This window comes from Malania oleifera, chromosome 11 (assembly GCF_029873635.1).
Source record: "Malania oleifera isolate guangnan ecotype guangnan chromosome 11, ASM2987363v1, whole genome shotgun sequence".
Taxonomy (NCBI): Eukaryota; Viridiplantae; Streptophyta; class Magnoliopsida; order Santalales; family Ximeniaceae; genus Malania; species Malania oleifera.
This window is the reverse complement of record NC_080427.1, coordinates 38,192,830-38,220,611: the sequence shown is the minus strand read 5'-3', so window position 1 is coordinate 38,220,611 and position 27,782 is coordinate 38,192,830. Positions and strand designations below refer to the sequence as shown.

The 27,782-nt window shown below is 35.7% G+C and overlaps 2 protein-coding genes across 2 annotated transcripts; one reads left to right on the top strand and one right to left on the bottom strand.

Moving 5' to 3' along the window:
• Positions 1 to 1,221: 1,221 nt before the first annotated feature.
• Positions 1,222 to 20,193, top strand: LOC131167640 (uncharacterized). Its single transcript, XM_058126433.1, has 15 exons — positions 1,222 to 1,393; positions 1,498 to 1,602; positions 1,716 to 1,784; positions 2,174 to 2,263; positions 2,388 to 2,471; positions 2,983 to 3,147; positions 4,042 to 4,229; positions 5,007 to 5,079; positions 5,668 to 5,721; positions 17,612 to 17,869; positions 18,401 to 18,607; positions 18,732 to 18,835; positions 19,259 to 19,403; positions 19,544 to 19,678; positions 19,795 to 20,193. The coding sequence occupies exons 1-15, from the start codon at positions 1,304 to 1,306 to the stop codon at positions 19,969 to 19,971; spliced, it is 1,944 nt and encodes a 647-aa protein (XP_057982416.1). The 5' UTR covers positions 1,222 to 1,303; the 3' UTR covers positions 19,972 to 20,193.
• A 3,221-nt stretch (positions 20,194 to 23,414) lies between these two features.
• LOC131167639 (dehydration-responsive element-binding protein 2F) lies at positions 23,415 to 25,508 on the bottom strand. Its single transcript, XM_058126432.1, has one exon. The coding sequence runs from the start codon at positions 25,506 to 25,508 to the stop codon at positions 24,675 to 24,677; it is 834 nt and encodes a 277-aa protein (XP_057982415.1). The 3' UTR covers positions 23,415 to 24,674.
• Positions 25,509 to 27,782: the final 2,274 nt, after the last annotated feature.

Genomic DNA, 27,782 nt, shown 5'->3' with positions numbered 1-27,782 from the left:
AAAAAATGTAATGTACCCGGGAAAAAAAATTATGTTTAAGAAAGCATGCTTCAAATCTTAAAATTTAATTTTTAAAATGTAGCCCATCCAAAATCGGCTTAAAAATGTCCCCCACAATGTAGTTTTATTACACACTAGTATTACACATAATATAGTCAATTAAAATAATTAAACAATATCAATGAAAATAAAAGAAGTAATGCTATTATCTTGTGTCAACATAATATGGGAATCATACTATTCTCCATTATTTTGGTCAATTAAATTATTAAATACTGGATTTTTTTTTTTACTTATGATGATTAAAATTTTCAGGACATTTATTTAATTTAATGCATATTTTTAATTGTTTTTTTAATTTTCACCAAATGTTCATAGCTTGACTCAGATGAAAAATTTATGAAATAAGCATCTCATTCTCAATAATTAAGGGCCGTTTGATATCACTGTCAAAAATTAGAGAAATAAAATCCAAAAACTATAAACAAAAATTAAAAACTAGCAACCAGCAACTTGTTTGGTTATTATTTATAAAACTAATACAAATTAAAAACTTAATTAAAAATGTTCATTTTCATCTTTAAATCAAATAATATTTAAAAAATGTGATTAAAATAATAAAATTACAAATAATACACATTAAAAACAACTATTATAATTAGAATAAAATTTACTATAATTATTTTACTTTAGTTGTTATACCTTTTAATTTTATTTTACAATAAAAATTTTATTGGACATGACAATTGACAAATAGTAAAAAAAAATCTTGTAATTGGCTTTATTACTATTTTTTGAAATTTAAGTACATTTATCTTTTAGTTATATTTAAGTTCATTTAATTTTTATCTTAAATTAAAATGTATAAAATGAATAATTTATTTTAAAAAATTATTTATAAATATTAAAATTTTTGACAATAGATTATCAAAATAACTTAAATTTATAATATTTAGTTTTTAGTTTTTGAACAAATAAGGGTGACCATACCTTAAATTGGTAATAATGTCATTACATAATTTTTTTGGAGTTCCAATCTCCAATCCAATTCAAAAAATAAAAAAATAAAATGAAAACCAAAAAATGAAGAAACAAAAGTGAAATACCTCCCTGATTAGTGAGATCTGGGCGAAGCGGATGACGCTGATCCGTAGATTTGGTGCCGCATTGAAGACTTTTGATGGTGGAGTTTCTATATAATAATAATAAATAAATAAAAAAGAGAGAGAGAGAGACCTAAAATCAAAAGACAAAAGGCGACTCGTAAGTAGTCACTGCACTCTCTCTCGCGTCAGCAGCGACCATGGAGGGAGGAAAGAGCAAGAAGAAATCTACTGCTATTACACTGCAACAATTCATTTCCACCATGACTCCCCTTATCGATTTGGAAAAAGTGCTCTCTCTCTCTCTCTCTCTCTCTCTCTCTCAATTGTTTTGATTGATAACGTTTCAGAAATCAATTATGCACATTTCTATGATGCCATTTGGCTGTTGTAGAAAGCTGAGGTTGAGGCCTCAATCGTTTCAAGCTCGTCCAGGAATTTGGATGCTGCTCAGAAGAGGGGCTCTACTATTCTTAATTTGAAATGCGTTGATGCCCAGGTAGTTTGTTTGTTCATCAGCTTCATCCAGCTTATATTTTTTTTTTTCCTTGGGTTAAATTGATTCAATTGACTTATAGAATGAATGGTTTCTTTTGTTAACTTGTACAATAGTCGGGGCTCATGGGGAAAACACTTCTCGAGTTTCAGTCCACCAAAGGAGATGTTCTGCCTGCTCATAAGGTGAAATTTATCTGATTACTTATCTTGTCTCATTTATGCTTACCACTAGTTTATTTCATCTCTGTGATCATCCTAAAGCGAGCTTTGTAAATTTAATTACTCATTCAGAATTCAACTGGGTTTAGTGTGATATATAGCAAAACATGAAGTAATAGTGGAAGATAATACTGCTTTAATGCATAGAAAAAAGACATTGATTTCCATTGTTGTCTAGTTTGTAATATGTCCTTTATCTGGATGCTGTTAGGAGTTGCATGAATTAATTAATTAACAACTTCTACAACTGGAACTTGGTATATGTACATATGCTGGCTACTAGAGTTTTTCTATTTATTCTGAGTGTTTTGTTTTGTTTTTATTTTTTATGGGCCTTCTCTTTTTCATTGCAGTTTGGGACTCATGATGTGGTTGTTTTAAAACCAAACAAGGCTGATTTAGGGTCTCCTTCCCTTGGACAAGGTGTAGTTTATCGTCTGAAGGTAATTATAACTTTGAAAGACATTGTTAGCTTGTAATTGTGTTTATTGACACTGGTTTCTAGGCAAAGAAAGTTCATAGTTTACTTTTTACTTGCATTTGTAACTTGAGTTTCATATTGAACAGGACTCGTCAATTACTGTTGCTTTCGATGATATCCCAGAAGAGGGTTTGAACACTTCTCTGCGTCTTGAGAAATTGGCGAATGAGGTAATCCCTTCATCTCTCTCTCTCTCTCTCTCTCTCTCTCTCTCTCTCTCTCTCTCTCTCTCTCTAATGAATTATAAGTTGTCACTATGGGCTTGTCTATCAAGCTATCTAGACTCTGGATCCCAAGAGTGTCCTGGTCTATATTCTATCCCACAAAAATGTCCCTTGGTCGATTACATGATTGAACTTTAGATTACTACCTCATCCTAAATAATATTTGTTTCATTCATACATGCCCATAACTTATCTAAACTTCTAGGTTACAATATACACTTTTCAATTATCTGATAAAAAAAAAAAAACACTTTTCAATTATATTCATGACAGTGATGACATGCACACACACATATTGTGTGGAGTTTCTCTCCCAAAGTTCTCATTGCATTTGGGCTAGCATGATTTAAATTTTATCTATGTAGTAAATCTTTAATATTAAGCTCTTTTCTAGATTCTTGAATCTTGATTATTATCTGCCAAAGAAGAATGCTGCACAGTATAATTGCGTATGTAGGTGACATATCGTAGGATGAAGGATGCCTTGATTCAACTAAGTGAAGGCGTGCAGAAGGGACCTGCTGCTGACTTAATTCCTGTACTATTTGGAGAGAGAGCACCACAAATGTCAAAAAAAGATGTTGCATTTTCTCCAATCAACTCCAACCTTGATCAGTCTCAGGTGTTTAAGCTTAAGACCAATTTTATTTTGCACAAATGCATGGTGTTTTACCATTTAGAGTGTTCATCCCTCTCTCGCTCTCTCTGGTATTAGTTTGTTGTTTTTATTTGATTTTTTCTCTTTTCAGTTTGATATTTAAACATCTTATTGCCAACCTTGTTTTTATTTTTTTGCATATATTTGAAATGTCATTTCCATTCACTATGTTGCAGCTATTTAAGTGTTTGTGACTTTTTTATGGATATGATTATAATCCAAATGACAGATGCTACTCATCAATTTTAGAAATTTAGAAGTTTGTCTTCTCCTTAACCACGAGACTAGTTTATTTGACCATGAAACATTCTTCTCAAGTGTGATTTTAAGATAGTTTAGAGCAGAGAAAGTAGTTAAGAATTGGACAATTGATGTGGACACATTGGTGTGTTGTCCTAATGGTTTAGGGTGGAGAAAGCAATTAGACCATAGCTTGCATTTTGATCATTAAGTTATTATAAATTCTGAACATGGTGTAGTTCAGAGGAATGCATCTTTTATCTGCTATCAGATATTCTTAGGCTTGTTGCTTTGTGTATTGGTTCATAAATGCCTCATTCTACCGGTTTAAATCTTCCTAGTAGTACTATTACAACTGTTTGCATTGAAAATTGTAGGTGCCTCATTCTATTGCTTTAACTTTTCATTCTCTGATGTCGTATTATGACAACTGTTTGCCTTGGAAATTAAATTTATAGAGTTATACTTGTATGCATCTACTTGTGTGGGTCTATTTCTGCATTTGTGTGTGCTGGTCTATGTTTGCTTTATTGAAACTTGCATTTATTTCATAGGATTCTTTTATGCCTTTCTTTTTTTGCTCCTAAAAGATTAAATTACACCACTTTCATTTCTAAGAAAGATGCAGTTTCGAAGGCACTGTCATCCAAGAATGTATTTCTGTTGCATGGGCCTCCTGGAACTGGAAAGACCACAACTGTGGTGGAAATTATCTTGCAAGAAGTAAAGCGTGGGTCAAAAATTCTTGCTTGTGCTGCTTCAAATATTGCTGTTGACAACATTGTTGAGCGACTTGTACCTCACAGGTAAAGTGATCTTTTATTTTATGGAAAAAGTTTCTAGTAAAGGAGCGTTTGTCTAAAATATAGGTATTTTATCTATAATTTATGTTTAAAAAGTTATCCCAGGCCAAGAATTTTTTTCTGGGGTAATTAGAGCATCAAATACCTTTCTAATGTCAAAATTCCTCAACTGTTTTCTGGATCTGTTTCCATACTCAGTTTTTATGGGTGTTGTCATTCTCCATTACTAAGAGTAGCTGACTAGCAAGAAACGATATATGTAACTGACCATGTGTTGTTGCAATAATGTCTTGTTAACTTATTACGCCATTTGTCATGGAATGATATATGCTGGTCAGCTTCCTTGTTTAGAGCACCCTTTCTGAATAAATTTTTCTTTCTTAAGCTAAATTCTAATTTTCATTTTTGGAATTTAGTGAGATAAAATTTGTACCTATTTTTTTTGGATAGGTAAATGGGGAGAGGGCGGGGAGTGAGGTTTGAAACCTACTCAGACATAGGGTGGGATGACTCTTAACAATCCCTTATCCTCAAAACTTTGTAATTTTGAGTTGATGATTGCCTTTGAAGTACCTGTTGCTGCCAAATTTCCAGTAGACTGATTCTCAATCTCATCTCAAGGAATCATATTTTTTATGTATATTGAACAAAAATTGTATGGTGTATGAATTTTTTTTCCCCATTTCTTATTTGTTCTTCTTGCTCATTATGATTTTGGTTGATTGAGTGGTTGAGCACTAAATTGATTTTCTAACTTGCTCCATCCATTTCTTCCATTAGAGTGAAATTGGTGAGATTAGGGCATCCTGCACGATTACTACCTCAAGTATTGGAGAGTGCATTGGATGCTAAGGTATTAAGTACCTTTATTTTAAAAACAGAAGATTGCATTGTGGAATTCTATATATATATATATATATATATATATATTTCCATTTTAAAATTTGTTCTATTAATATTCCCATATTGAAATTTTATTTTGGCATTTGCATGGTATGAATATCACGTATATATATTTCCACTGTGTACACATTGTTCTCTTACTTTTTTTTGGTTGCACGTGAGCATGCCATGTTTGTATGAGATGCAAATTCATGCCAGTATTTGCATCCTCTTTTCAGAAGTAATTCAGTTTATACCTGTATTCCTTTTATTAGTTTTGATGAATCTATTTTTATTATTTCCACAGTTTTTATACAGATGTAGAGAACTTGTTTTTTCTTTCTTTGACAACTTCATAAGGGTGTTCTGTTCTCCACTTCTCCTAGTTCTACTTTCTTGTTTAGTGTTGGTGAACTGTGCACTAATGGATGTTTTATTGCCTTTGACATTTTACTTTAGCAATGAGTGAGATACTTTCTCACATGCAATTCTGTTTCCCTTTATTATTATCTCTTTCAGTTATAGCTTTACCCTCATATATTCAATTGGTTTTACTTAGGTTCTTCGAGGGGATAATAGTTCTCTAGCAAACGACATTCGCAAGGAAATGAAGGTAAAGCTTTAGAGGAAATTTCAGATTAATATTTAGTTAACTAAACTCTTCAATGTTTGCACTCTGCACCATCAAATTTTTTGTATGCTTTGTTTGCCCCTTGAAATAGGACTGACTTTTCTTTTATTGTCGCATCTGAAATTATTGTTGTGAAATAATTTTTATTAAATGAAGGTAGCCTGTAATTTTTAGGAATATAAAAATATTGTGACTTTTGATTTAGTTAGTAGTATACAGGTAAATATTTTCAATGTTTTTTTTTTATCAGTAAATATTTTATTTGATTCTTAAAACATGAGCTTTATGTGCGGGAAAAGACCTTTGGAATAAATGTCTTGATTTACGGTTTTGATAATAATTCAATCATCTTGATTCTCAAAAAGTGATAATTATTTTATTTTTTCATACTATGCAATAAACCAATCATGCTGATTTCAAAAGGAGAAAAAGTGTTATTAAAAGGTTTTGAACTGATTTTTGCAATTCAGCAACCTTTGATTTCGTAAAGGCCAGAATACGACATTATTGAATTTTATTTGGCAATTTCTTTGAAAATTATCAGATATGACTATCATTTAATTTTCCATGAGCCATTTTTCTTCATATAAAATTCCCCTTAGATCCTGGACTCTGTTATGCATACACTCTCATGATTCCATATTTACTGATGCTGTGAATTTGTCAAAATTAAAATTTTTGTCACATATTCCACATGATATTTGATCTGGAGGACAGAAATTTATTTAAGCTTGAAATTTATAATTACGGATTAAAATATTTTGGAATAGTTTTTCGAAGGATTTTTGAGAAGAATAATAACCATTCTTATTGAATTCAAGAGACACGATTACAAGAGAAATAGTAGAGGAAGGCCACCAAATTAGGAAGGCCACAAAATCAGCAAATCAAATCACCATAAAATCAGCAAATCAAATCAGCAGATCTCTAGGCTAGAAAACAGGAAACTGAAACTACTAGAAACTGAAATAGTAAATTCAGATTTTAAAAAATAGAACTTTCTAATTTATTCCCTAGAAATTTGACACTCTCCCTCAAGTTGGAGCGTAGATATCTATCATGCCCAACTTGCTTACTAAGAGCTCAAAACTAGGTCTGAAAAGTCTTTTGGTGAAGATATCGGCTATTTGTTGAGTAGTAGGAACAAAAGGCATGCAAACAGGTCCACTATCAATCTTCTCTTTTATGAAGTGTCTGTTAATCTCTACATGCTTCGTGCGATCATGTTGTACTGGATTTTGAGCAATATTTATGGCAGCTTTGTTGCCACAATACAACTTCGTTGGCATGTTCACTGGCATCCGCATCTCGCAAACTTTGTTAGCCATAGCCCTATATTTTGTCTCGACACTACTCCTTGCAACCGCATTCTATTTCTTGCTTCGCCATGTAACCATATTTCCCTAGACATAAGTACAGTATCCTGACGTGGATCTCCTTTCAATAATTGAGCTTGCCCAATCTGCATCAGTGTATGCCTCTATGTTTTGCTGTGTGGTCTTCTGGAAGAGTAAAACCTTGCTTGGTGTACTTTTCAAGTATCTGAGAATCCAATGAACTGCTTCAAGATGTTTATCGTAGGGTGAATGCATAAGCTGGCTTACCAAACTCACAGCAAAAGCAATATTAGGCCATGTATGTGATAAGTAAATTAACTTTCCCACCAAATTTTGATACCGAGTTGTATTCACTAGATCATCTTCCTTGTCATTTCCAACTTTCTGATTGGGATCTATTGGAGTGTCTGCTGGGCTACAACTGCTCATCCCAGTCTGCTTAAGGAGGTCAAGGACATACTTCCGTTGGGAGAGAACAATCCCTTTCTTCGATCGAGCAACCTCCATTCCAAGGAATTACCTTAGAGATCCTAAGTCCTTGATCTCAAATGTTGTTGAGAGGGAAGTCTTCAATCGGTTCATCTCAAGTATGTCATCTCCAATGAGAATTATATTGTCTACATACACAATCAGTATCGCTATCTTCCCATCCTGTGAATGTCTTATAAACATCGTATGATCACCTTGCCCTTGAGTATACCCTTGACTTTTAACAAATTGAGTGAATTTCCCAAACTAGACTCTTTGTGATTGTTTTAACCCATATAAGGACTTCTTCAGTTTACACACCTTTGTGCCAAACTTTTCACCAAATCCTGGAGGTGCATCTATGTACACTTCTTCCTCTAGGTTTCCATTAAGAAATGCATTTTTTACATCCAACTGTTGCAGAGGCCAGTCATGATTAGTTGCAAGTGACAAAAGAACTCTTACAGAGTTTAGCTTTGCAACTAGGGTGAATGTCTCCATGTAATCAATGCCATAGGTCTGAGTGAATCCCTTGGTGACCAATCGAGCTTCATACCATTCTAGAGAACCATCAGATTTATACTTGAATGTAAACACCCATTTGCACCCTACAGTTGTCTTTCCTCTTGGTAGATTAACTAACTCCCACATGCTATTAATTTCAAGAGCTTTCATCTCCTCGAAGATAGCCTCCTTCCACTTAGGAACTTTCAGAGCATCTTGCACAGTATTAGGGATCTCCATACAAGACAATTGTGAGGTAAAAGCATGAAAAATAGGTGAGAGATTTTCATCTGACACATAATTGGATAATGGATGTTGGGTGCAAGACCTGACACCCTTCCGGACAGCAATGGGAAGTTCAGAATCATCGAACTCAGGATTGAAACCAGACTCGGGTTTAGAGCTAGAGGACTCATAACTCGAAGATGAAATGGATTGAACATGAGGTAAAGGCTCGGTGAGGACATTACCTAGAGGGTTTACGGATTCTGGACAATGTAAAAGATTGGAAGACCCTTTCTTTCGAGTTGTCCTCTGTCGTGAGTAGACAATGTCAAATGGTACCAACGCTGTGGTGTTATTTTCTGTTTCTCTTTTGTTAGTCATTATAGGATCATGAACATCATGAGATGTGTAGCAATAAGAATGGCTTCACCCCAAAGATATTTAGGTACCTGATTGGTAAAAAGCAATGCCCCAGCTACTTCTAATAAACGTTTGTTTTTTCTTTCAGCCAAACCATTTTGTTGCGGAGTGTCGACACAAGAACTTTGATGAACAATTCCTTTTTCAAGAAAAAATTGGCCCAACATGTTTCTGAAATATTCTCTACCATTATCACTCTGCAATATTTGAATATTTTTTTGAAATTGTGTTTGCGCCATGGTGTAAATTTTTTTGAAAATGGTTTCCACTTCAGATTTTTCCTTTATCAAATAAACCCAACTTAATTTCATGTGATCATCAATAAAGGTCACAAACCATTTTTTGCCATAATACATAGATGTTCTACATGGGTTCCCAGATATCAATGTGAATCATAGTAAATGGTATAGTTGGTTTGTAGGGTTGGGTGGAAAAGGATGCATGATGATGTTTAGCAAACTGAAAAACTTCACATTGAAAAGAAGATGGACGTTTATCCCGAAATAAATTGGGAAACAAGTATTTTAAATATTGAAAACTAGGATGGCCTAACCTATAATGCCATAACATGATATCATTATCTTTGAAAACAGAAACAGAATTTAAGTACTTTGACATTGTCTGCTCGAGTTAGGTTCATCATCAAAATAATAGAGTCCATCTTTTTCCTTAGCACTACCAATCATCCTTCCTGTGGTCAATTCCTGAAACTCACAATAAGAAGAGTAGAAATTAACTTGACATTGATGATCAAAGGTAAATTTACTGATGGACAACAAATTGCAAGATAAATTTGGATCGTGGAGCACATCATGGAGAGTTAACAACGAATTGAGTTTGATAGTTCCTATTTTGGCATTTACCGAGAGTAAACCATGATACCATCTGCAATTTTGACCTTTTTATTGCACACGGACTATAGGATGAGAAAATTTTGGAGCAACCAGTCATGTGATTAGTTGCGCCAGAATCAATTATCCAAGAATGAACAAAATTAGGAATAACACCTAAAAACGCAGTAGCAAGAGAGTTACCCTTCTGTACCAAAGAACAAGACGGAGTTAAGGACGGTTTTGGAGATTGAAACAATTTGTATAGGTGCTCTAATTGCTCCTTGGTAAAAGGGACTGCATCCGAGTTGGTAGAAGGCTCCAGAGTTTCTTTAGCAGTGGCTTGGTAGGCGTGATTGTCTCATTTGGATTTTGGCTTCCAATTTGATGGTTTCCCATGAAGCTTCCAACACGTTTCCTTCATATACCATGGTTTTTTGCAATGCTTGCACCACAGTTTCTTACACCCGTTGTCAGAATTAACACCTCTTGACACAAGAGCAGAGCTCTTGGGCTCCAGGTTAAAACCAGGTTTGGTGTTGCACAGCATGATTTTTCTCCTTGACTCCTCACGTCTAACTTCATAAAAAACTTCCCAAATAGAAGGCAATGGCTTCTTGCTGAGAATGCGGCCTCAGACCTCGTCCAAACTCCGATTAAGGCCGATTAAAAACATGTAAACCCAGTCATTTTCCTCTCTCTTCTTGTGGCGAGTGTGGTTGTTCAAATTCTCCCAAACATCATCATTACACTTGTCAAGTTCCTGCCATAATGTTACCAATTCGTTGTAATAAGTAGTAACATCACGATCATTCTGCTTGGATCTCCAGAGTCGAGTTTTTTCAACTCAAATATTTGATGAGCCAAGCAATAATAAGAGAATTTTCGGACTGCCATTTTTTTAGATCAGGGTCACCAGCAGCAGGTTTCGATATTTCGCCAGTCAAATGCCCTATTTTTCCTCTGCCATCGATCGCTAATTTTACGGACTGAGCCCACTCGAGATAGTTGTGCCCATTGAGTTTTGTAACTGTGAGATAAAGGGCTGAATTCTGGGAATAGTAATCAGCAGATACAGACCTGGGAGGAATAGTGGGATTGGGTGGAATGGTTTCGGAAGTACCAGGAGAGCCGGTAGGATTTCTTTGGGCGCCAGTCATCGCCGACTTATACGACATCATCAGAATAATGAACAAAATAGAAAAAGAGCACGAGGCTTTGATACTATGAAGGATTTCTTAGAAGAAGAATAACCATTCTTATTGAATTTCAAGAGACCTGATTACAAGATAAATAGTAGAGGTAGGCCAGCAAATTAGGAAGGCCGCAAAATCAGCAAATCAAATCACCGCAAAATCATCAAATCAAATCAGCTGATCTCTAGGCTAGAAAACAAGAAACTGAAACTGCTAGAAACCGAAATAGTAATTTCAGATTTCAAAAAATAGAATTTTCTATTTTATTCCCTAGAAATCTGACATAATTCAAAAAGGGTTATGGAGAGCAAAAAGAAGAATTTGTGGACATAATTATTGATTCATTTGCATCAGGAAGTGCAGGTAGTAAGCCTCTTGGAAAATAATAATGGGCTAGGAGAGTGACTTCACTAAATTATTTTTAGTTACAAATTTCAGATGCCTAGTAAGATGGTGGAATGGATGCCCCATGAATTCAAATGGCAGCCTCCTTTAAACCTAAAAAATATACTTGCTGAGCTTCACTGAGAAGGCAGGTGATGCCTGCATTTTTTAAAAGAATGGTGCACAATTAACTTCAACAACAGCCTAGTCTTTACATCACAAATATCCTATGACCTTAACAAGAATTTGTTTTGAAGTTTTTGTTTATATTATTGGTTTGTCTGCAAATAGTTCTTACTTGAAGATGTGTACCAAACATATCTTAGCAGCATTCGTGCAATAGGATGACTGTATTTTGATTTTTTCTGCTCTAAAACTATTCCCTCACAAGTATTCCAATTCTTACTGTTGAGAGTTTTGATTAAATGAATTACCTAACACAACAATAGGTCTCTGCCAATATTTGTAGTACATATCAATACATTCTAATGACCATAATATCCTTACTAACTCTCACTTATTAACATGACACTAACACACTAATAATACTAAATAACTAAAATAACCATTAACACTCCCCCTTAAGCTAGAGGATAGATATTATATGCCCCTGTGCTTAACACGAGCACCCCCAAAACTTTGATAAACAAATCAGCAAGCTGCATATCAGACTTCACATTAAGTGGTGGTGATGAGCTTCTGCACAAGTTTCTCCGGAGCAAAGTGGCAATCAACTTCAATGTGTTTTGTTCACTCATGGAAGACTGGGTTAGAGGCAATATGAAGAGCAACTTGATTATCACACATCAACTCCATAGACTGAGGATGTGGAAAGAACAATTCTTCCAATATGTTTTTCAGCCAAACAAGCTCACGTGTAGTGTGAACCATGACCCTATGCTTTGATTCAACATTTGGCCTTGCTACTACAATTTGTTTCTTACTCTTATAGGACACCAAATTACCAGCAAAAAAGATACAGTATTTGGTTGTGGATTTTTTTGTCTAAACATGATCCAACCAATTTGCAATAGTATATCCCTGAATATAAGTGTGATCCTAATCTCAATATAAGATACCTCTCCTAGGTGCACCTTTGAGATATCTCAAGACGCGAATTATTGTGCCCCAATGACTTGTCCCTAGAGAATTGAAAAATTGACTCATGACACTTGTTGTGAAAGATATGTCCAGCTGAGTGACTGAGATAATTCAACTTTCCAACAAGTCTTTGACATCGTCAGGGATTAGGCAACAAATCTTCCATTTTCGACGCTAACTTTTTGTTAGGATCCATGGGTGTATCAAACATTTTAGATCACAACAGCCCAATCTAATCCAAAAGATCAAGAACATACTTTGTGGCAAAACAATTCCCATTTGAGATTTACATACTTAAATACCCAAGAAGTATTTCAATGGTCCCAAATCTTTGGTTTGAAATTTAGTCTGTAGAAAATATTTTAGGCTCTAAATACCTTGATCATCTTCACTTGCAATTACAATTTTATCCACATACACATTATGAAGGATCCTACTCGATGAAGTATGATGATAAAACACAATGTTCCACTACACGCCGTCGAAGGCCAAAATCAAGTACTACAACACTGAATTGACCAAACCATGCTCTGGGAGATTGTTTTAAACCGTAGAATGCCTTTTTGAGCTGAAAGACAAAGCCTGACTCCTCTTAAGCAACAAACCTAGGTGGTTTCTCACTTGCTCCATATGGACCTCCTCCTCAAGTTTACCATGCAAGAAGGCATTCTTCACATCTAACTGATGTAAAGGCGAATGATAAGTGAGGACCAAGGAGATGAACAGACGTACTAACGTAAGTTTGGCAACTGGGGAAAAAATGTTGGAATAATCCAAATCATACACTTGAGTATATACCCCTTAGCAATAAGAAATGCCTTCAGACGAGCCACATAACCATCAGGGTTGACTTTTATAGTATATATCTGGCGACAACCAACCATAGATTTGTTGAGAGGAAGAGATACCAATTCCCAAGATCATTGTCATGTACAACATTCATCTCTTCAACCATTGCATGCCTCCACCCAAAAGGCTTCGGAAACAGATTTAGGAAGGGCCGCAAATGATAAAATAGTAACAAAACAATAATAGGAAGCTGATAAGAAGTCATAGCAAACAAAGTTGGAGATGGGATGTTGTGTACATGTGCATTTACCTTTCCGGAGGATAATGGGAGGATCAAGATCGTTGGAAATATGATCATCAAATGAGGAAACTAAAGGCATAGTAGTAGAAGCTAGAGGGGACTCTCTTCCTTGGAGCCACCATCGTGAATACACCTACAAATTAGGATGATCAAGCCGATGAGAAGGAAACAAACTACATGGAGACACGGGTGGATGATTGGGTAAGGACAACAAACTTGAATCTAGAAGATTAGGTTGAGGAAGAGACTCATTGAGATTAGAAGCATTAAGGGATTAATTGGAGTATGGTTTAGACTCAAAAAAGGTCATCAACAGAAGGAAAAAGCGTTATAGAGTAGACTTTAACAATGATATCCCTTTTGAGTGCACGAGTAGCCCAAAAAGACACATTTTATAGCATGAGGATCCAACTTATTCACCCTGGGAGTTAGCTGATGAACAAAGGACACACACCTAAATATATGAGGAGGTAGAGAGAAAAGAGGTGAATTAAGAAAGAGAACGGAGTAGGAAGTTTTACCACTAAGAGTAGAGGATGACATCCTATTGATAAAGTAGCAAGTAGTAAGTACACCATCACTCCAAAACACATTAGGTACATGCATTAGATAAGTAAGGTGTGATGATTTCAAGGATATGTCTATTTTTCCTCTCTACAACCCCATTTTGTTGAGGGTTGTGGGCACATGATAATTGATGAACAGTACCAAACTGAGTCATATAAGTAGTGAATTGAGTACTAAAATACTCTTTAGCATCATCACTCTAAAGTCTATGAACTATCAAACTAAATTGAGTCTTTATTTTAGAACAAAAGGCACAAAACATATGAAAAAATTCATAACAATCTTTTATTAAATATAGCCAAGTCATCCTTGAATAATCATCCCCAAAGGTTACAAAGTGTTGAAAACCCAACTTGGACACACATCGTAAAGGACTAACATGAAAGCACTAGCTGCCTGTTTATTGACTCGGGAAGCAAAAGGGACACAATGATTCTTTCTCAACTGACAAGACTCACAATCAAGACTAGACATAGATCTCAAATCAGGAAGTAGACTTTTCATCTTTTCCAACCAATATTTTTAAAGGCATTTTAAAGGCGTGCCTTGAGGCGTTTTGATGCTAGAATGCACTAAGGCGTAGTTCAAAAGGCTGAAAACCTGCTATGAGTATGCTTTGTGGGACAGAGCGCACGCCTCCATTGAAAAAACTTGTTTTTTATGCTTCAAAGAGGAAGGCACATGCATTTTAGGACCAGTCATATACTTTAGTAATATTAAAAAAATTAAAGAAACTGCACAATATGGAACAAATGCCCTTCTGTCTGGGTGTCAAGCATGGTTTTAAATCGCAGTTGTGGGTAGTGTAACGTAACGGTAACGGGTGTAACGGGAAGCGGGAGTAGCGGATGTTACATAATGGGAAGCGGGTGTAATGACCATGAATTTTTTTGAAGCACGCACAACCTTGTGCATATTAGCATACTTGCATGTTTTAAGCTTTTAGCCCTTCTTAGAAAGAGTTTTAGTGTATTTTGGATCCTTTAGTTCAAGTAACAAAGTTATTTGGTAAGGGCAACAAGTTTACATTTGTTTTAAACCACCATTGATAGAAAAATTACGGGGTTGTGTGTGTGTGTATTTATACTTCTCATTGTTCTTATCTGTGATAAATTCTTCTGTGTGCTAAATTAATTAATAGAACAAAATACATTATACACTCCATTAATCTATTAGACACATAAGACATACAAATAATACAAATATAAAATAGCTAGAAAAGAAAGATGGTTGAAGTTGAAAAATATAGAACATAAATATCACATTACAATATTATCAAAATAAAATATTTTCCTAACTAGTATTTTCAAATTGTTAATATTAGCATCTATTGTGAGTATTTAAAGAAATAGTAAATTTTGTATCATTGTCATCCTCATTTTAATCTTTTCCCCCTCTCGCCCCATGGTATATTGAGAATGATTTATGAAAGAGAGGGAAAAAGTGAGAAGAAAAAGTAAAAAATAAAATAATTTTTTTCGTGTAACAGTCCTATAGCGGTTATGTAACGGCTGTAGCGGCCTTTACGTAACGGCTGCGGTCCGTAATGGGCGCTACGACCGTGATTTTTCTTCTCACCGATTTCGCGGTGTGTAATGGTATTGGTAACCCAAAAAACCGTTACGTAACGGCGTTATGTAATGGTTGTGGCCTTTATTTAAAACCATGGTGTCAAATGATCGAGGACTCCTTCCTTTGACAAGTGCTCCATCATTTCGAGAAAGAGCCAATGCCATCCTCTTCGACGAGCTCCTCTGATGGGATGACTGTGCTGCCACCTCTGTCTGGCTGTTCGTCTCTTTCCCTCTCTCATTCTCTCTCTGCGACAAGATGATTGGGTTGCCTTTGAGTGTCTCTCACTCTAGTCTCTCTCTCTCTCTCTCTCTCTCTCTCTCTCTCTCTCTCTTGTCTTCTCAAGTGTCTCTTTCTTGGCTTGAGACTCTTTTTGATGGAGGTAGTGGACTCTGGAGAGAATATGGCGCGAGAGAGGCAACTAGAAAAGCAAGATTTTTTTGGCTGGGTGGGAAGGCAACCTGCAAGGAGGGCATGTGGCTGTAGCATTACACTAACACTTACAGGAATAGTGTATGGGAAATGAAGACTGCTTGGTTAATGTGTTTTATTTTTGTTAAGCTATTTTTTTGGTTTGAAATTCAGGCAACAAAATTTATAATTTAATTTAACAAATTTCATATTATTTTTGTATATATATATTTTAAAAAAAACCCTCAAAAGACTTACGCCTCAACACCTTCACCTTTTAAAATACTGTTTCCAACGAAGGATGACCAAGGCAACAATGCATTGGAGAGGTGTCGTGGCAGCAGTGCAGGAGGTAGAAGGAGACAGTGGCTCAAAGTGATAAAATCCACTAGCTTCACGCCCTCAGCTCTGCTCTGCCAATCAAACTAACTAGCACAACCACAAACAAGGTGAACCACCAAAACAACCAGGGACAAGGCACTAACAAACTGATATAACGTTGCCACTGCTCCAAGAGACTCACCGATGGCCTTCACTAAAACTGAACGACCACTAACGGATTACCACGAGTGCATGGCTGAAAAATATTGGATCTTTGAGCAAAACACGTGCCCAACAGCTTGATATTATGGTCTAGGGAAGGAATCAGAACATGCTGGAGGAAAAATCAGAAAATGCTGGATGAAAAATCAGAAAAAGGTGGCTAGAACCTCTCTCATGTGCCGGTGCGTGGGGTTGGGACTGCCGGCAGTTGGCCGGCACATGGGGGTGTCTGGGGAGGTTTCGAGCGATGGGATTTTACTGGGTTATAGTTCTGAGGATTCTGTTTTGGCTACGTGGTTGATTTTTTGAAATATTGAAGGGTTGTAGTGGTTCTGAGTAGGGCAGCGACGAGAGGGCATTTTCTGGCGATGGTTGAGTTTGGTTTTGGTGGTTTGGTTTAGGTTGGATCTTGCTTTGATGCCATGTTGATATTTTTGGTTAAACGAATAACCTAACACAATGATAGGTCTCTCCCTTTATTTATAATATATACCAATTACATTCTACAACAACAACAACAAAACCATGACTTAGTCCCACTAAGTGGGGTTGGCTATATGAATCCTTTTCCACCAATTTATATGATCATGGTTCATTTCTTTTGATAGATTCAAGAATATTAAATCCTTACTCACTATCTCCTCCCAATTTATTTTAGGTCTATCCCTACCCCTTCTACTATCCCCTATAGCAACTAAGTTACTCTTCCTCACAAGTGCACTATGTGGCCTACGTTGCAAATGTCCATACCATCTGAGTTGCCCCTCCCTTATCTTATTTTCTATAGGAGCTACACCTAACTTTCCATGAATATGTTCATTCCTTGATTTGTCTTTCAATGTTATACCACTCATCCATCTAAGCTCTCTCATTTATTAAAATAACACTTAACACATGAATATACTAAATGACTAAGATAACCATTAACACTTGCAATAGTGAATTAGCACTGTATTTCTGATGAAGTCAACTGTGATCTTTATGTAAAGAATAAATCACCTCAAAGTAATGCAGATGAGTATGATGTTCTGTTTGCTACATAAAAATCAAAACTGTGATAAATTGGTTATTAATTATGACAATTGACTAATCAAATCTACAATTTGCTGGCTGTAATTGCTCAAATGGTTCATTGTTCTAGTGATCATTACAAAGCATTATTTTAAGAGTTTCTTTGAAGTTCGCCTTCTTCTCTTTCAATGAGTCACTGGTGCATTTGTTCAGTTACTGAATGGGAAACTGCTGAAAACCAAAGACAAAAACACAAGGAGGGACATCAGGAAGGAGCTCAGGATCCTTTCTAAGGAAGAACGTAAAAGGCAGCAACTAGCTGTGACAGAAGTAATTAAAAGTGCTGATGTTATTTTGACAACTTTGACCGGTGCATTTTCTCGCAAGCTGGAGAGGATGTCATTTGATTTGGTGATTATTGATGAAGCTGCTCAGGCACTGGAGATAGCGTGCTGGATAGCTCTATTACAGGTAGCAACAGAATGTGCTTGCAAAGCACAAAATGTGTGTGTGTGTGTGTGTGTGCGCACGTGCGTGTGCGTGTGTATATATATAGTGCATATCAGTGCATCTGCATTTGATTAAATGGAGATGCAAACATATATTTGTATATGGTTTCATGATAATGCGTTCGATGCTGGTTTTCTGGGGTTTGAATACACTTCTTTTCATCTGCTGTAATGAAAAATTTCTTATCTTTAACTGTGTTAGTAAGGTTTCTGTTCTTGAGTCTTTCCTGGTTGAAGACAAAAAAAATTGAAGACAAACACATGTTGAAATATTTATGTTGGCCTTGGGATTTAGTGGAAGAAAGTTATTTCCCTAGTTTCATCAAATGAAAAATGTCTTCCGGTTGTTTGAAAATGCATTTCCAATTGAAAAATGCATTAACTAAGAATTAAATTCCAAAAGCACTTATTTAATGAATTTTCTGCTAATTATCTAATATGAATAGATTTTAGTATTCCAAACGCCACTTGAAATCTAAGTTTGCTGTTTCAGGGTTCAAGGTGCATACTTGCAGGAGACCATCTTCAACTTCCTCCAACAATACAGAGTGTTGAAGCTGAGAAGAAAGGCCTAGGAAGAACTCTTTTTGAACGTCTTGCAGATTTGTATGGAGAGGAAGTGATTTCTATGCTCACCATCCAGTATCGGATGCATGAGCTTATTATGAACTGGTCATCTAAAGAGCTTTACAGTAGTAAGGTGCTTGTATCTAGCCCTCTTGTTTTATATGGAGTAAGATCATTGTTTTTAGATATTTATCTCAAGGGGATAAGTGTTATTTGATTTTGTTTTATTTCTGCTTGCATTCATGTGTTTGTGACAGATCAAAGCACATGCAAGTGTTGCTGCACATATGCTTTATGATCTTGAAGACGTAAAAAAGTCGTCTTCAACAGAACCAACCCTCCTTCTGATAGACATTGCTGGGTATGCTTCTTATTGTTACTTATCTATGAATAATTTGGTTTTCTAAAATTCTCAAGAGGGGAAATTGGAATCACATTAAAATGAAACCACTCCATTTTTATAGGATTTACTGCAAAAAATTATCATTGATAAAGGATTCATTATTTAAAAGTAAGAGTCATCAACCATATGAAAAGAAAGTGTAATTTTAAATTTCATGACAAACAAGATTTACCCTGTTTGTGGGAGCTTGGAGTTTAGAACTTGGATTTGGGTTGTTGAACTTGGATAAAATGCAGTATAAATTTCTATTGAGTGTTGTTCCAAAATTCGCACAAATCCAAATCCAAAGCCTAGTTAATGTTTTTGTATTTGTATGATATCCAAGGAGTCCCCTTATCTGATGCCGTAATTGATGCAATTGGTTATACTGATCTTCTTCAGGTGTGACATGGATGAAAAGAAGAATGAAGAAGATAGCACAATGAATGAGGGAGAAGCCAAAGTTGCCATGGCCCATGCAAAGAGACTTGTTGATAGCGGGGTCCATGCTTGTGATATTGGTATTATTACCCCTTATGCTGCACAGGTATGCTAACTTCTGCATTTACCTTTAAAATATGCCTCATTGTTGTGTTCACTGTTCACGTCTAAGGAAAAAATAGTGAGGAACTAAAATAGAAACTATGGTGAAGTAAATCTGGATCTGATTCTGTGCCCATGTACTAGGTTGTCTTATTGAAGATGTTAAAGAGCAATGAAAACAAGCTGAAGGATTTGGAAATATCAACAGTTGATGGCTTCCAAGGACGTGAGAAGGAAGCCATTATCATTTCAATGGTTCGATCAAACTCAAAGAAAGAGGTATCTAAAGCATTTTTTGTAGTAATTTACTTGATTTCCATTTATTTGGTCAAAACTGTCATGGGCGTCATGGTTCGCAAAAGAATCATAATCATAATATTTTCCTGGTTTTCCAGGTGGGTTTCCTGAGTGACCATAGGAGGATGAATGTGGCTGTGACACGAGCAAGACGACAATGCTGTCTTGTCTGTGACACTGAAACAGTGACTAGCGATAGGTTCTTGAAGTGTTTAATTGAATACTTTGAGGAGCATGGTGAATATTCAAGTGCTTCAGAGTATGGAACGGAATAGGTGAAAGATTTGGTACTTGGCCAAGAAAAAATTCATTGTTCTCCAAAATGAAATGACCTGGATTCCTTTATTTATTTTCTTTTGGCAATCTCATCTCTGGAAATTTTCTTTTTATATATACCCTGCTCATCTCTCTCTCTTAAATAGAACCCTGCTCATCTCATTGTATGCATTATTACAATAATCATACATAAAATTACATTCATAAAGTAATTTTCCTGACTTGATCTGTTGTGAATTTGTGTAAAATTTTGCCTTTCCTTACACCTCAACACGTTGTAGTGGTCAGTATAATTTAGTCCAATCAAGAATTGTCATTAAGGCATTAAACCACTTCCATTTTGTGGGGTATGGATGTACAGTCCATGTTGTTTGGGGTTTGAATGCTCCCCCATATCCTGTAGCTTGAAGGAATTAGGAAAGGAGGACGAGAAGAAGGGGACAGGTGCCTCCTAAATATTATGGATAAATGTCCAACTACTCTGGCAAACGCTTCTGCCCATAACTGCCACACTCTTAAGATTTTTATTTTTATTCTGAAGTACACTGTTGATGATGCAATTTCTTTCATCTTTAATGAGAATAAAATGATAATGATAGCCAAATTGCCATAACATGGAGCTGCTCCCCATAATTTATGAAATCATGATGAGACTAGCAAGCGTCTCTTGTAGTTCTGTCATGGTTCTAGTTTGAGAAACCTTATTTTTCTTCATTATAGATTAGAAGAATTTTTTTGTTGGTAAGGTTTGAACCCTGAACACCAATCCTTCATTATAGATTAGAAGAGTTGTTGCATTGTTCCAGGGAAATTTTGTTTTATGAAAATAGGGAGAGACAATTTTTGAAGAATTTTCAATGGCTAGTGCAGTGACCCATGGAAAATTTTGATATATAAATCTCTTTTGGAAAAATCTTTCATTTTCCACTTCCTATTTTCCAAAGAATTACAAAACTGTCAGCTTGTTTTCTAGTTTTCAACATTTGTAGGAAACTTGAAAGCATCTTTTATTGTTGTCCATCTCCTCCAAATTAATGTTAGAAAAACAAGGTTTTTAAAAAAAAATAATTGTTTGGAAAATTGAAAATGAAAAACGGAAATGGTTTTCTGCAACTGAACAGGCCCTACACTGTTAGGTGATGGGCATCAAACTATCCAGCGATCTGCCTCAAATTGAAGCCCGCACGTGATGAGGGAAACAGATCATATGAGCAGGCATAATGGAGAAAAACAAAGATAATAAGACTTAAACCCATGACCTCCTGGAACAGAGCTCTGATACCATGTTGTGCCACCATTTATTGTGGGGATCTAAAAACTTACTATTAGATAGTGGTCCAATAATCTATTTCAAGCCAAGTAGCTAACTAATATTAAGAAAATTTCCTATTCTTTGGGACTGTTTGGGTAACTTTTGCTATTGCTGAGATTTTTTGGTGGGTCCACCCCTCTTCTGCTGCTTTTGTTTTGTTCCCCTCTACTTCCCAATCAAACCAAACTGACACTTGGGCAGCTGTTAATTGGTACTTTCATGACAGTGAAGTGAGAGACAGTTAGAGAGGGACATTGCAGGCTTCTAATTCCAAAGTTCAATATCAAATGCTGAAAGCTCCTTGAGGGATGCTAGCCTAGTGGACAAAATGGCCGATATCCTTTTTATGTGATTTAATTTTATACAGACCACATCCCCGTTAATGTGAATCTATATAAGCTGCTTCTGTTTGAGGAAAAGTTTGAGGGAGGAAGAAAAAAAGGAAGAAGATGCTTTTGGTATTTGTTCCTAAATGCTGCTTTAGAGTTGGTTTGTTCTGAAACCTTGATAAACTTTCTTTACTTGTTCCCATTCTGAGGTTAGTAGGGAACCACTGTCAATTGAAGTGAATTATCATTGCCTGAAAAAATTAAGATCCCTGTTTCAACTTGTTGCAAACAGAATGACCAGTGTCATTACAGCAATGTTAATGGTAAGAGCATGCCACTAAATGAAGGCACTGTAATGCAGGACCTATTGGTGACACAGAATCAGCAAGAAAATGATAGAAGTTAAGAGAAAACCTAAAGAAGGCAACAGAAAATAAATGGGGAAAAAAAAGAGAAAGGGAAATTGAAGTCAGACTCAGCTCAGGGATTAATTCTCAATATTCAGATCTGCCTCTCACAGTTATAAATCAAACCTTCATATAAGCTTTCTCCAATAACAATCTCTAGGAAACAATATCTAGGAAATAATAGCAAATTCCTATACAAGGAAAATTAATTGGGAAATAATTGCAAATCCTTAACTAATGGGCAAATCCATAAATGCATATAATTACATAGTTAAATCCGAATGTCCTAAAGTATGCCTACACATATTGTAAACATGAACATCTAAATGTCTTAATCTTGCTCATATGCAACCTTGTGATGTTCCCCGTCACACTCACAATACTTGCTATGAGCTCTCACTATCAACACAAATTTTGCAAACTCATCCTCATCCTTTATATAAAGGATTATCTGTGGCTCATTTTCTCCCATAAAAACAGCAATATTGAAATATTGGCATATCTTCATTTGTATGTATATTTCCTTCAAGCCTAATTATATTACAAAATACGAAATCTGGTGTTGTTGATATTGATTGTAGATCTTTTCATCACATGCTGCAAGTGTTTTTTAGTTTTACACCATCTGTAGGTGAGGGTGGTAATCAGTTGCTTTACTAGAGGAATATTTTCATTCTTCTTGTGCTCTTTGCATTTTTCACGGGCCCTGAGCAACAACCCTTGTATACGTGCCAATTACTTCTCTTCCATGGAGTGTTCACATATAAGCATGGATTGCATGAGAAAAGTTAAAACCCTTTGATATTAAGGCGAGCTTCTTTGTTTGTGGTTGGTTTATTTTTTCACAGGAACCAGACAAAATACATATAATAATTCAACTCACATGATTTCTAAGCAGGGTTCTACCAACAATATGAAAAATGGAATTAAACTTTCTGTTTATGTAATTATGTCAATCATGGGTAATGGAATTATTGAATAAAAGTACTTACGAGACTTTAGCCTTTGTTTCACAAAATAACCAGTTGTTTCTTTTTGATAGAGAATAGGGGTAAACTGGGTTTCATTGAAAGTGGGAATGGCAATTAGACTGCAATATAAGCTCACAATTACTGATTACATAATAAATTTGAGGGGAATTCTGTTTTTTCTGAAAACTTGGAAAGAGCTTGCCCTATGTTTGGGAGAGGCTTTTCTGTTTGAGTTTCTATGGATTTGGACAAAATGTAATGTAAATTTGTATTAATTTTTCTCCAAATCCAAGGATTGAAATCTATGCTCCCAAATGCAGTGCCAATACCCTTTTTGTTTTGGTTGAAGGTGAAAACACTGGTATTTAGAAGCATTAGTCTCCTTTGTTTGTGCTTGATACATGCTCATATTTAACTCCAATTAGTTATTGCTCTTCAAATGATGGTGAAGTTTGAACTTGTTAAGTTGGATGAATCAAACAATCGTGGGTTGAGGCCAAAAGCTTTGTCGATGCCTTGTTAAGTGCGGGTGTTGACTTTGATTATAACATGCATTTCCTCGAGATTTTGTTGCATGCAGAAGGGACCCTACTCTTTTTTGAATGACATTCTTCAACTAGGAAAAAGGAATGATGGTTATGTACTCAGAATGTAACCTGGTCTTGCTGGTGGCATTTTAATGTAGAAATGAGTAGTTGTTTTATATTCCAAGCCGCAACCTTGATTCAGCCAAATCCTAGTCTGATTGGATGTTTTTGAAGTTCTGCTTTTGGTACTCTTCCTGTCCATGGTTTTTGTTTATAAATAATGCTTTGTTCATGATGGTTTTGTAATTGAGAATGATTTTGCTATATTTGGAATATGTGTTGATAGAACTGAATTGGTTTCTTTGAGCGAATAACATATCTTTTATAGGCAAGAATTTTTAGGATCAATACTCCAAAAGAAAGGAAATTTAATGTAGAAATGGGTAGTTGTTCTATATTCCAAGCCGCAACCTTGATTCAGCCAAATCCTAGTCTGATTGGATGTTTTTGAAGTTCCGGTTTTGGTACTCTTCCTGTCCATGGTTTTTGTTTATAAATAATGTTTTGTTCATGATGGTTTTGTAATTGAGAATGATTTTGCTATATTTGGAATATGTGTTGATAGAACTGAATTGGTTTCTTTGAGCGAATAACATATCTTTTATAGGCAAGAATTTTTAGGATCAATACTTCAAAAGAAAGGAAATTTTAATCTTGAAGCTAATTGAATTGACTACAACACTATGACATGAAGTTGGGTGCTTATGATTTTCAATGAGCATCTCTCTCGGCTTTGTGAAATACTTGTCTGTAAGCTTTTTGTGAAGTCAGAAATAAAGAAAGCAAATGTAGAAGCCCACTCTTGAGGTAAACTGACAATTTCTTTCATCTGAAATAAACTAATAGCTACAGAGAGAGAGAAGAAACTTATAAGAATCATGTGTCATTGTTTCTACCCCCACCTCCATGGTTAGACAAATTTTTTCATGCATTCATAACACATACTGACTCTGAAAAATTGGTACCACTCTATGGAGAGGTGGAACTTGCCTAGATTGAAAACAAGCCACTATTTTTTCCTGATTAATATTTATGTTATAGATAGATACTAACTGAATTTAACTCTAGCCTATCTTATCAAAATCAGCTGATCACTTCAGAAATTCCATATAGAAGTAGGTATAGTCAGCTCATCTTGAGCATCATAAGCCTGGAAGCTACTGAATGCTTCTTCTTGGTTTTCAATTCTATGCATCTCGATCAACGTGTCCCAATTGAAGTTCTGCTCAGTGAAGCTTGCTAGTTTGTCATCATCTTTCATCGAAAGCTCCAGCATTGTAGAATCCCCAGTGGCATTGGGCTGACTCTCTTCTTTCAGTATACCCAGCTGCTGAAGAAACTCGATCAGATCAATTTGAGGCTTGTTTTCATGATCTGGTATTTTTTCTACTGGTGTTTCTGCTTGCTTCTCCTTAATTACAGGATTCTCTACATGGCAATCACTACTGATCTGAATCTCTGTTTTTGAATCACAGGTTGATGAATTAGAAGACAAGGATTGATCAAAAACGCTGTTTTTCTTGAATTCTTGGAGTCTTTGATGAATGACATGAACACTGGGTTGGGCGTTCAGATTGAGCAACCCACAAGGAAACATTGAAATGAAGTTTTTGGAGGGAAACCATTTGAACTTCTGAGATTTGTTTAGGGGATTAAAGTTGGATTGGAGGTGGGGTAGATTGAGGTAAGCATCTGGCCCATATAATCTTCTTGCAGCTTCATCATAAGCCATGGCGGCTTCTTCTGCTGTTGCAAAAGAACCCAACCAGAGTCTGGTCCTCTTCTTGGGCTCTCTGATTTCTGCTACCCATTTACCCCAAGTTCTCTGTCGAACTCCTCGATACTCACATGTTGCATTCTGAGGCCCGCCTTTGCCTCTTGTCGGGCCTTTCTTCCAGGGTTTTAGTGCTGATTTTCTGTAGTTTTCCATGGTAGCCTCTGAGGAAATGTAGCTTGGTGAGAAGTGATGCAGAAGTGGGACTTGAGAGTGCAACCCACGGAGTGAAAAGGCGCGGGATATGTAGTGAGTGAGAGTGCAGTCTGGTTTTATTGTTGTCACGTTTGGGAAAAAGTTTCAAGCCCATGTGACCGTTGGTGAATGGAACTGTAGATAGTTGGGAACTCTGATCCTTTTAACTTGTTTGTTTATGCATTTAAGATAATTTTTCTATATGATATGTGTACATATATATATATATAAACTGGAAGTTCATTTATTACTAGCGGAGAATTGGACACGCAATGCAATTGTTGGGAATCATTCTCTGAGGAGCTGAGTATTGATTTACCCTCCATTGGGTGCTGTGATGTTTCATGACAAGTACTCACTGCTGATGCTGTGTGTCACGATTTCACTTTGAGTGCGTATTAGGAAGATCTTGATCATATATAAATAGGTTAGATTTTAATAGATGTCTTTTACATGATTTGAGATTGTTATATTTGTGAATTAACGAGATTTTGACCATATAAAGATGGTTTAGGTTGAGTCATTTTTGTGGAGTAAAAAATCGTGAAACCCAATAATCAAAGTGGACCGTATTTAATTGGAATTGGCCGTGACCATTTAATTATGTCTAAATAAATAAATAGTACAAAAAATAAAAGGGAAAATGTATAGTAGAATAAAATTTCTATTGATAATAGTAGGTAAAAACAGGGGGGGGGGGGTGGGGAAGGAAAGGAAAAAGTATAAATGAGAAGCATTTAGTAACGGGGGTGATGAAACGAAGTCATTGCCTTGAGTGAACCTCTCTCTCTCTCTCTCTCTCTCTCTCTCTCCCTCCTCTGCCTTGGATTCTCTACTGCTGCTTCTACATTCATCTACTTCTGCCAATGAGAGAGAGAGAGAGAGTAGAAAGGATGAGTTGAATTCTTCCCCATGCACCACCTCACATTTTTCATTTTCACGAGCCTTATATATTTCACATGTTCTCCTGCCATACCCGACCTGATTCCCGGGACTCCCTCACCTTTATCCCATGCCCCTCTCTCTCTCTCTCTCTCTCTCTCTAAGTGGATTTTATGAAAAATGAAAAGCTTAAAATCATTTCACATGGCAAATGGACAACAATAATGACGATGATGGGGAAAATTTTGTAGCTTGGCATTTTTACATATATGCCATATCGCTTATATACTCATTTATATATCTCTGCACCAAAAAAAGAAACTGATTTATGTGTTATATATATATATATATATATATATATATATATATGCACGCGTTCCCTATATGCACACCATTTACGGAAATATGTTTAGGCTGATGTTGAGAGTTTGTGGTTCTAATTTTGGATTTGGATTAGTATATGTTGAAAAAAGTATTCAGGAAAATGCATATAAAATTGTATTAAATTTTATTTAATTCTAAACATAAAATTCATGCTTTAAACAAGAATAGAAAAATCTGCATAGAACCCTAGAGCTAATTAGCCAGTCCATGGCTTCCTGAATATTCCTATTATTGTCAAATTTGACATCATTTTAATGGCAGCGATAATGGAAAGTTAAACCAAGTCAAATGAACGGTTTAAAAAGCTTCTCTAAGCTGGTATTTTGCTTTAAAAATACATTGTGCGTATGTGTGTTTCTGTGCATGAGAGCTTAACGGAAAAATTATTACTACTTTTTTTAATATTCTACAAATCCAAATATGTTTTGATCACACCAGCATTCATCATTTCATTTTCAAATAACAAATTTTAATATTGATGTCCAAACAAATTCTCGTGTACATATAATTTTTAAATTTCCCAAAATTTGAATACAATTTCTCTTGCTAAACTAGAGGCGAGACAACAAACTGATACGAAATTCTGAAACAAGCCATGGCTCGTTCCAAAACATGCTAGACGTCACGTCTCGAACCAGCCAAGTGGGACCTGAGGTGTGATGTGATCCAATCACCTGTGTCTGATACCATAACTTCAATCACGCAGTGGAAAAATAAATAAACATCATCAATAGTATACCAGAGTTTTATATAAACATCTCAAAAAGGAACTTCCCAACATTAAGTATCCATATATACATCTCAGGAAAAAAAAAACATAAACCAAAAGGTACATCCAAGATCTGTACCCTCTCACAAAAATGCTATGCTAACAAACCCAACCTCCAGCTCACTAAGTTCAATCACGCGGAGGTCCTGAAAAAAATGAATTGTATAATGGGTGAGACACATTTCAGTAAGACGAAATAT

Excerpts from the sequence above, each read along its gene's own strand:
- LOC131167639 (XM_058126432.1), bottom strand. The coding sequence starts at position 25,508 with ATGGAAAACTACAGAAAATCAGCACTAAAACCCTGGAAGAAAGGCCCG.
- LOC131167640 (XM_058126433.1), top strand. The coding sequence starts at position 1,304 with ATGGAGGGAGGAAAGAGCAAGAAGAAATCTACTGCTATTACACTGCAA. Across the intron at positions 1,603-1,715 it reads TGAAATGCGTTGATGCCCAG|TCGGGGCTCATGGGGAAAAC; the intron begins GTAGTTTGTTTG and ends CTTGTACAATAG. Across the intron at positions 2,472-2,982 it reads TTGAGAAATTGGCGAATGAG|GTGACATATCGTAGGATGAA; the intron begins GTAATCCCTTCA and ends TTGCGTATGTAG.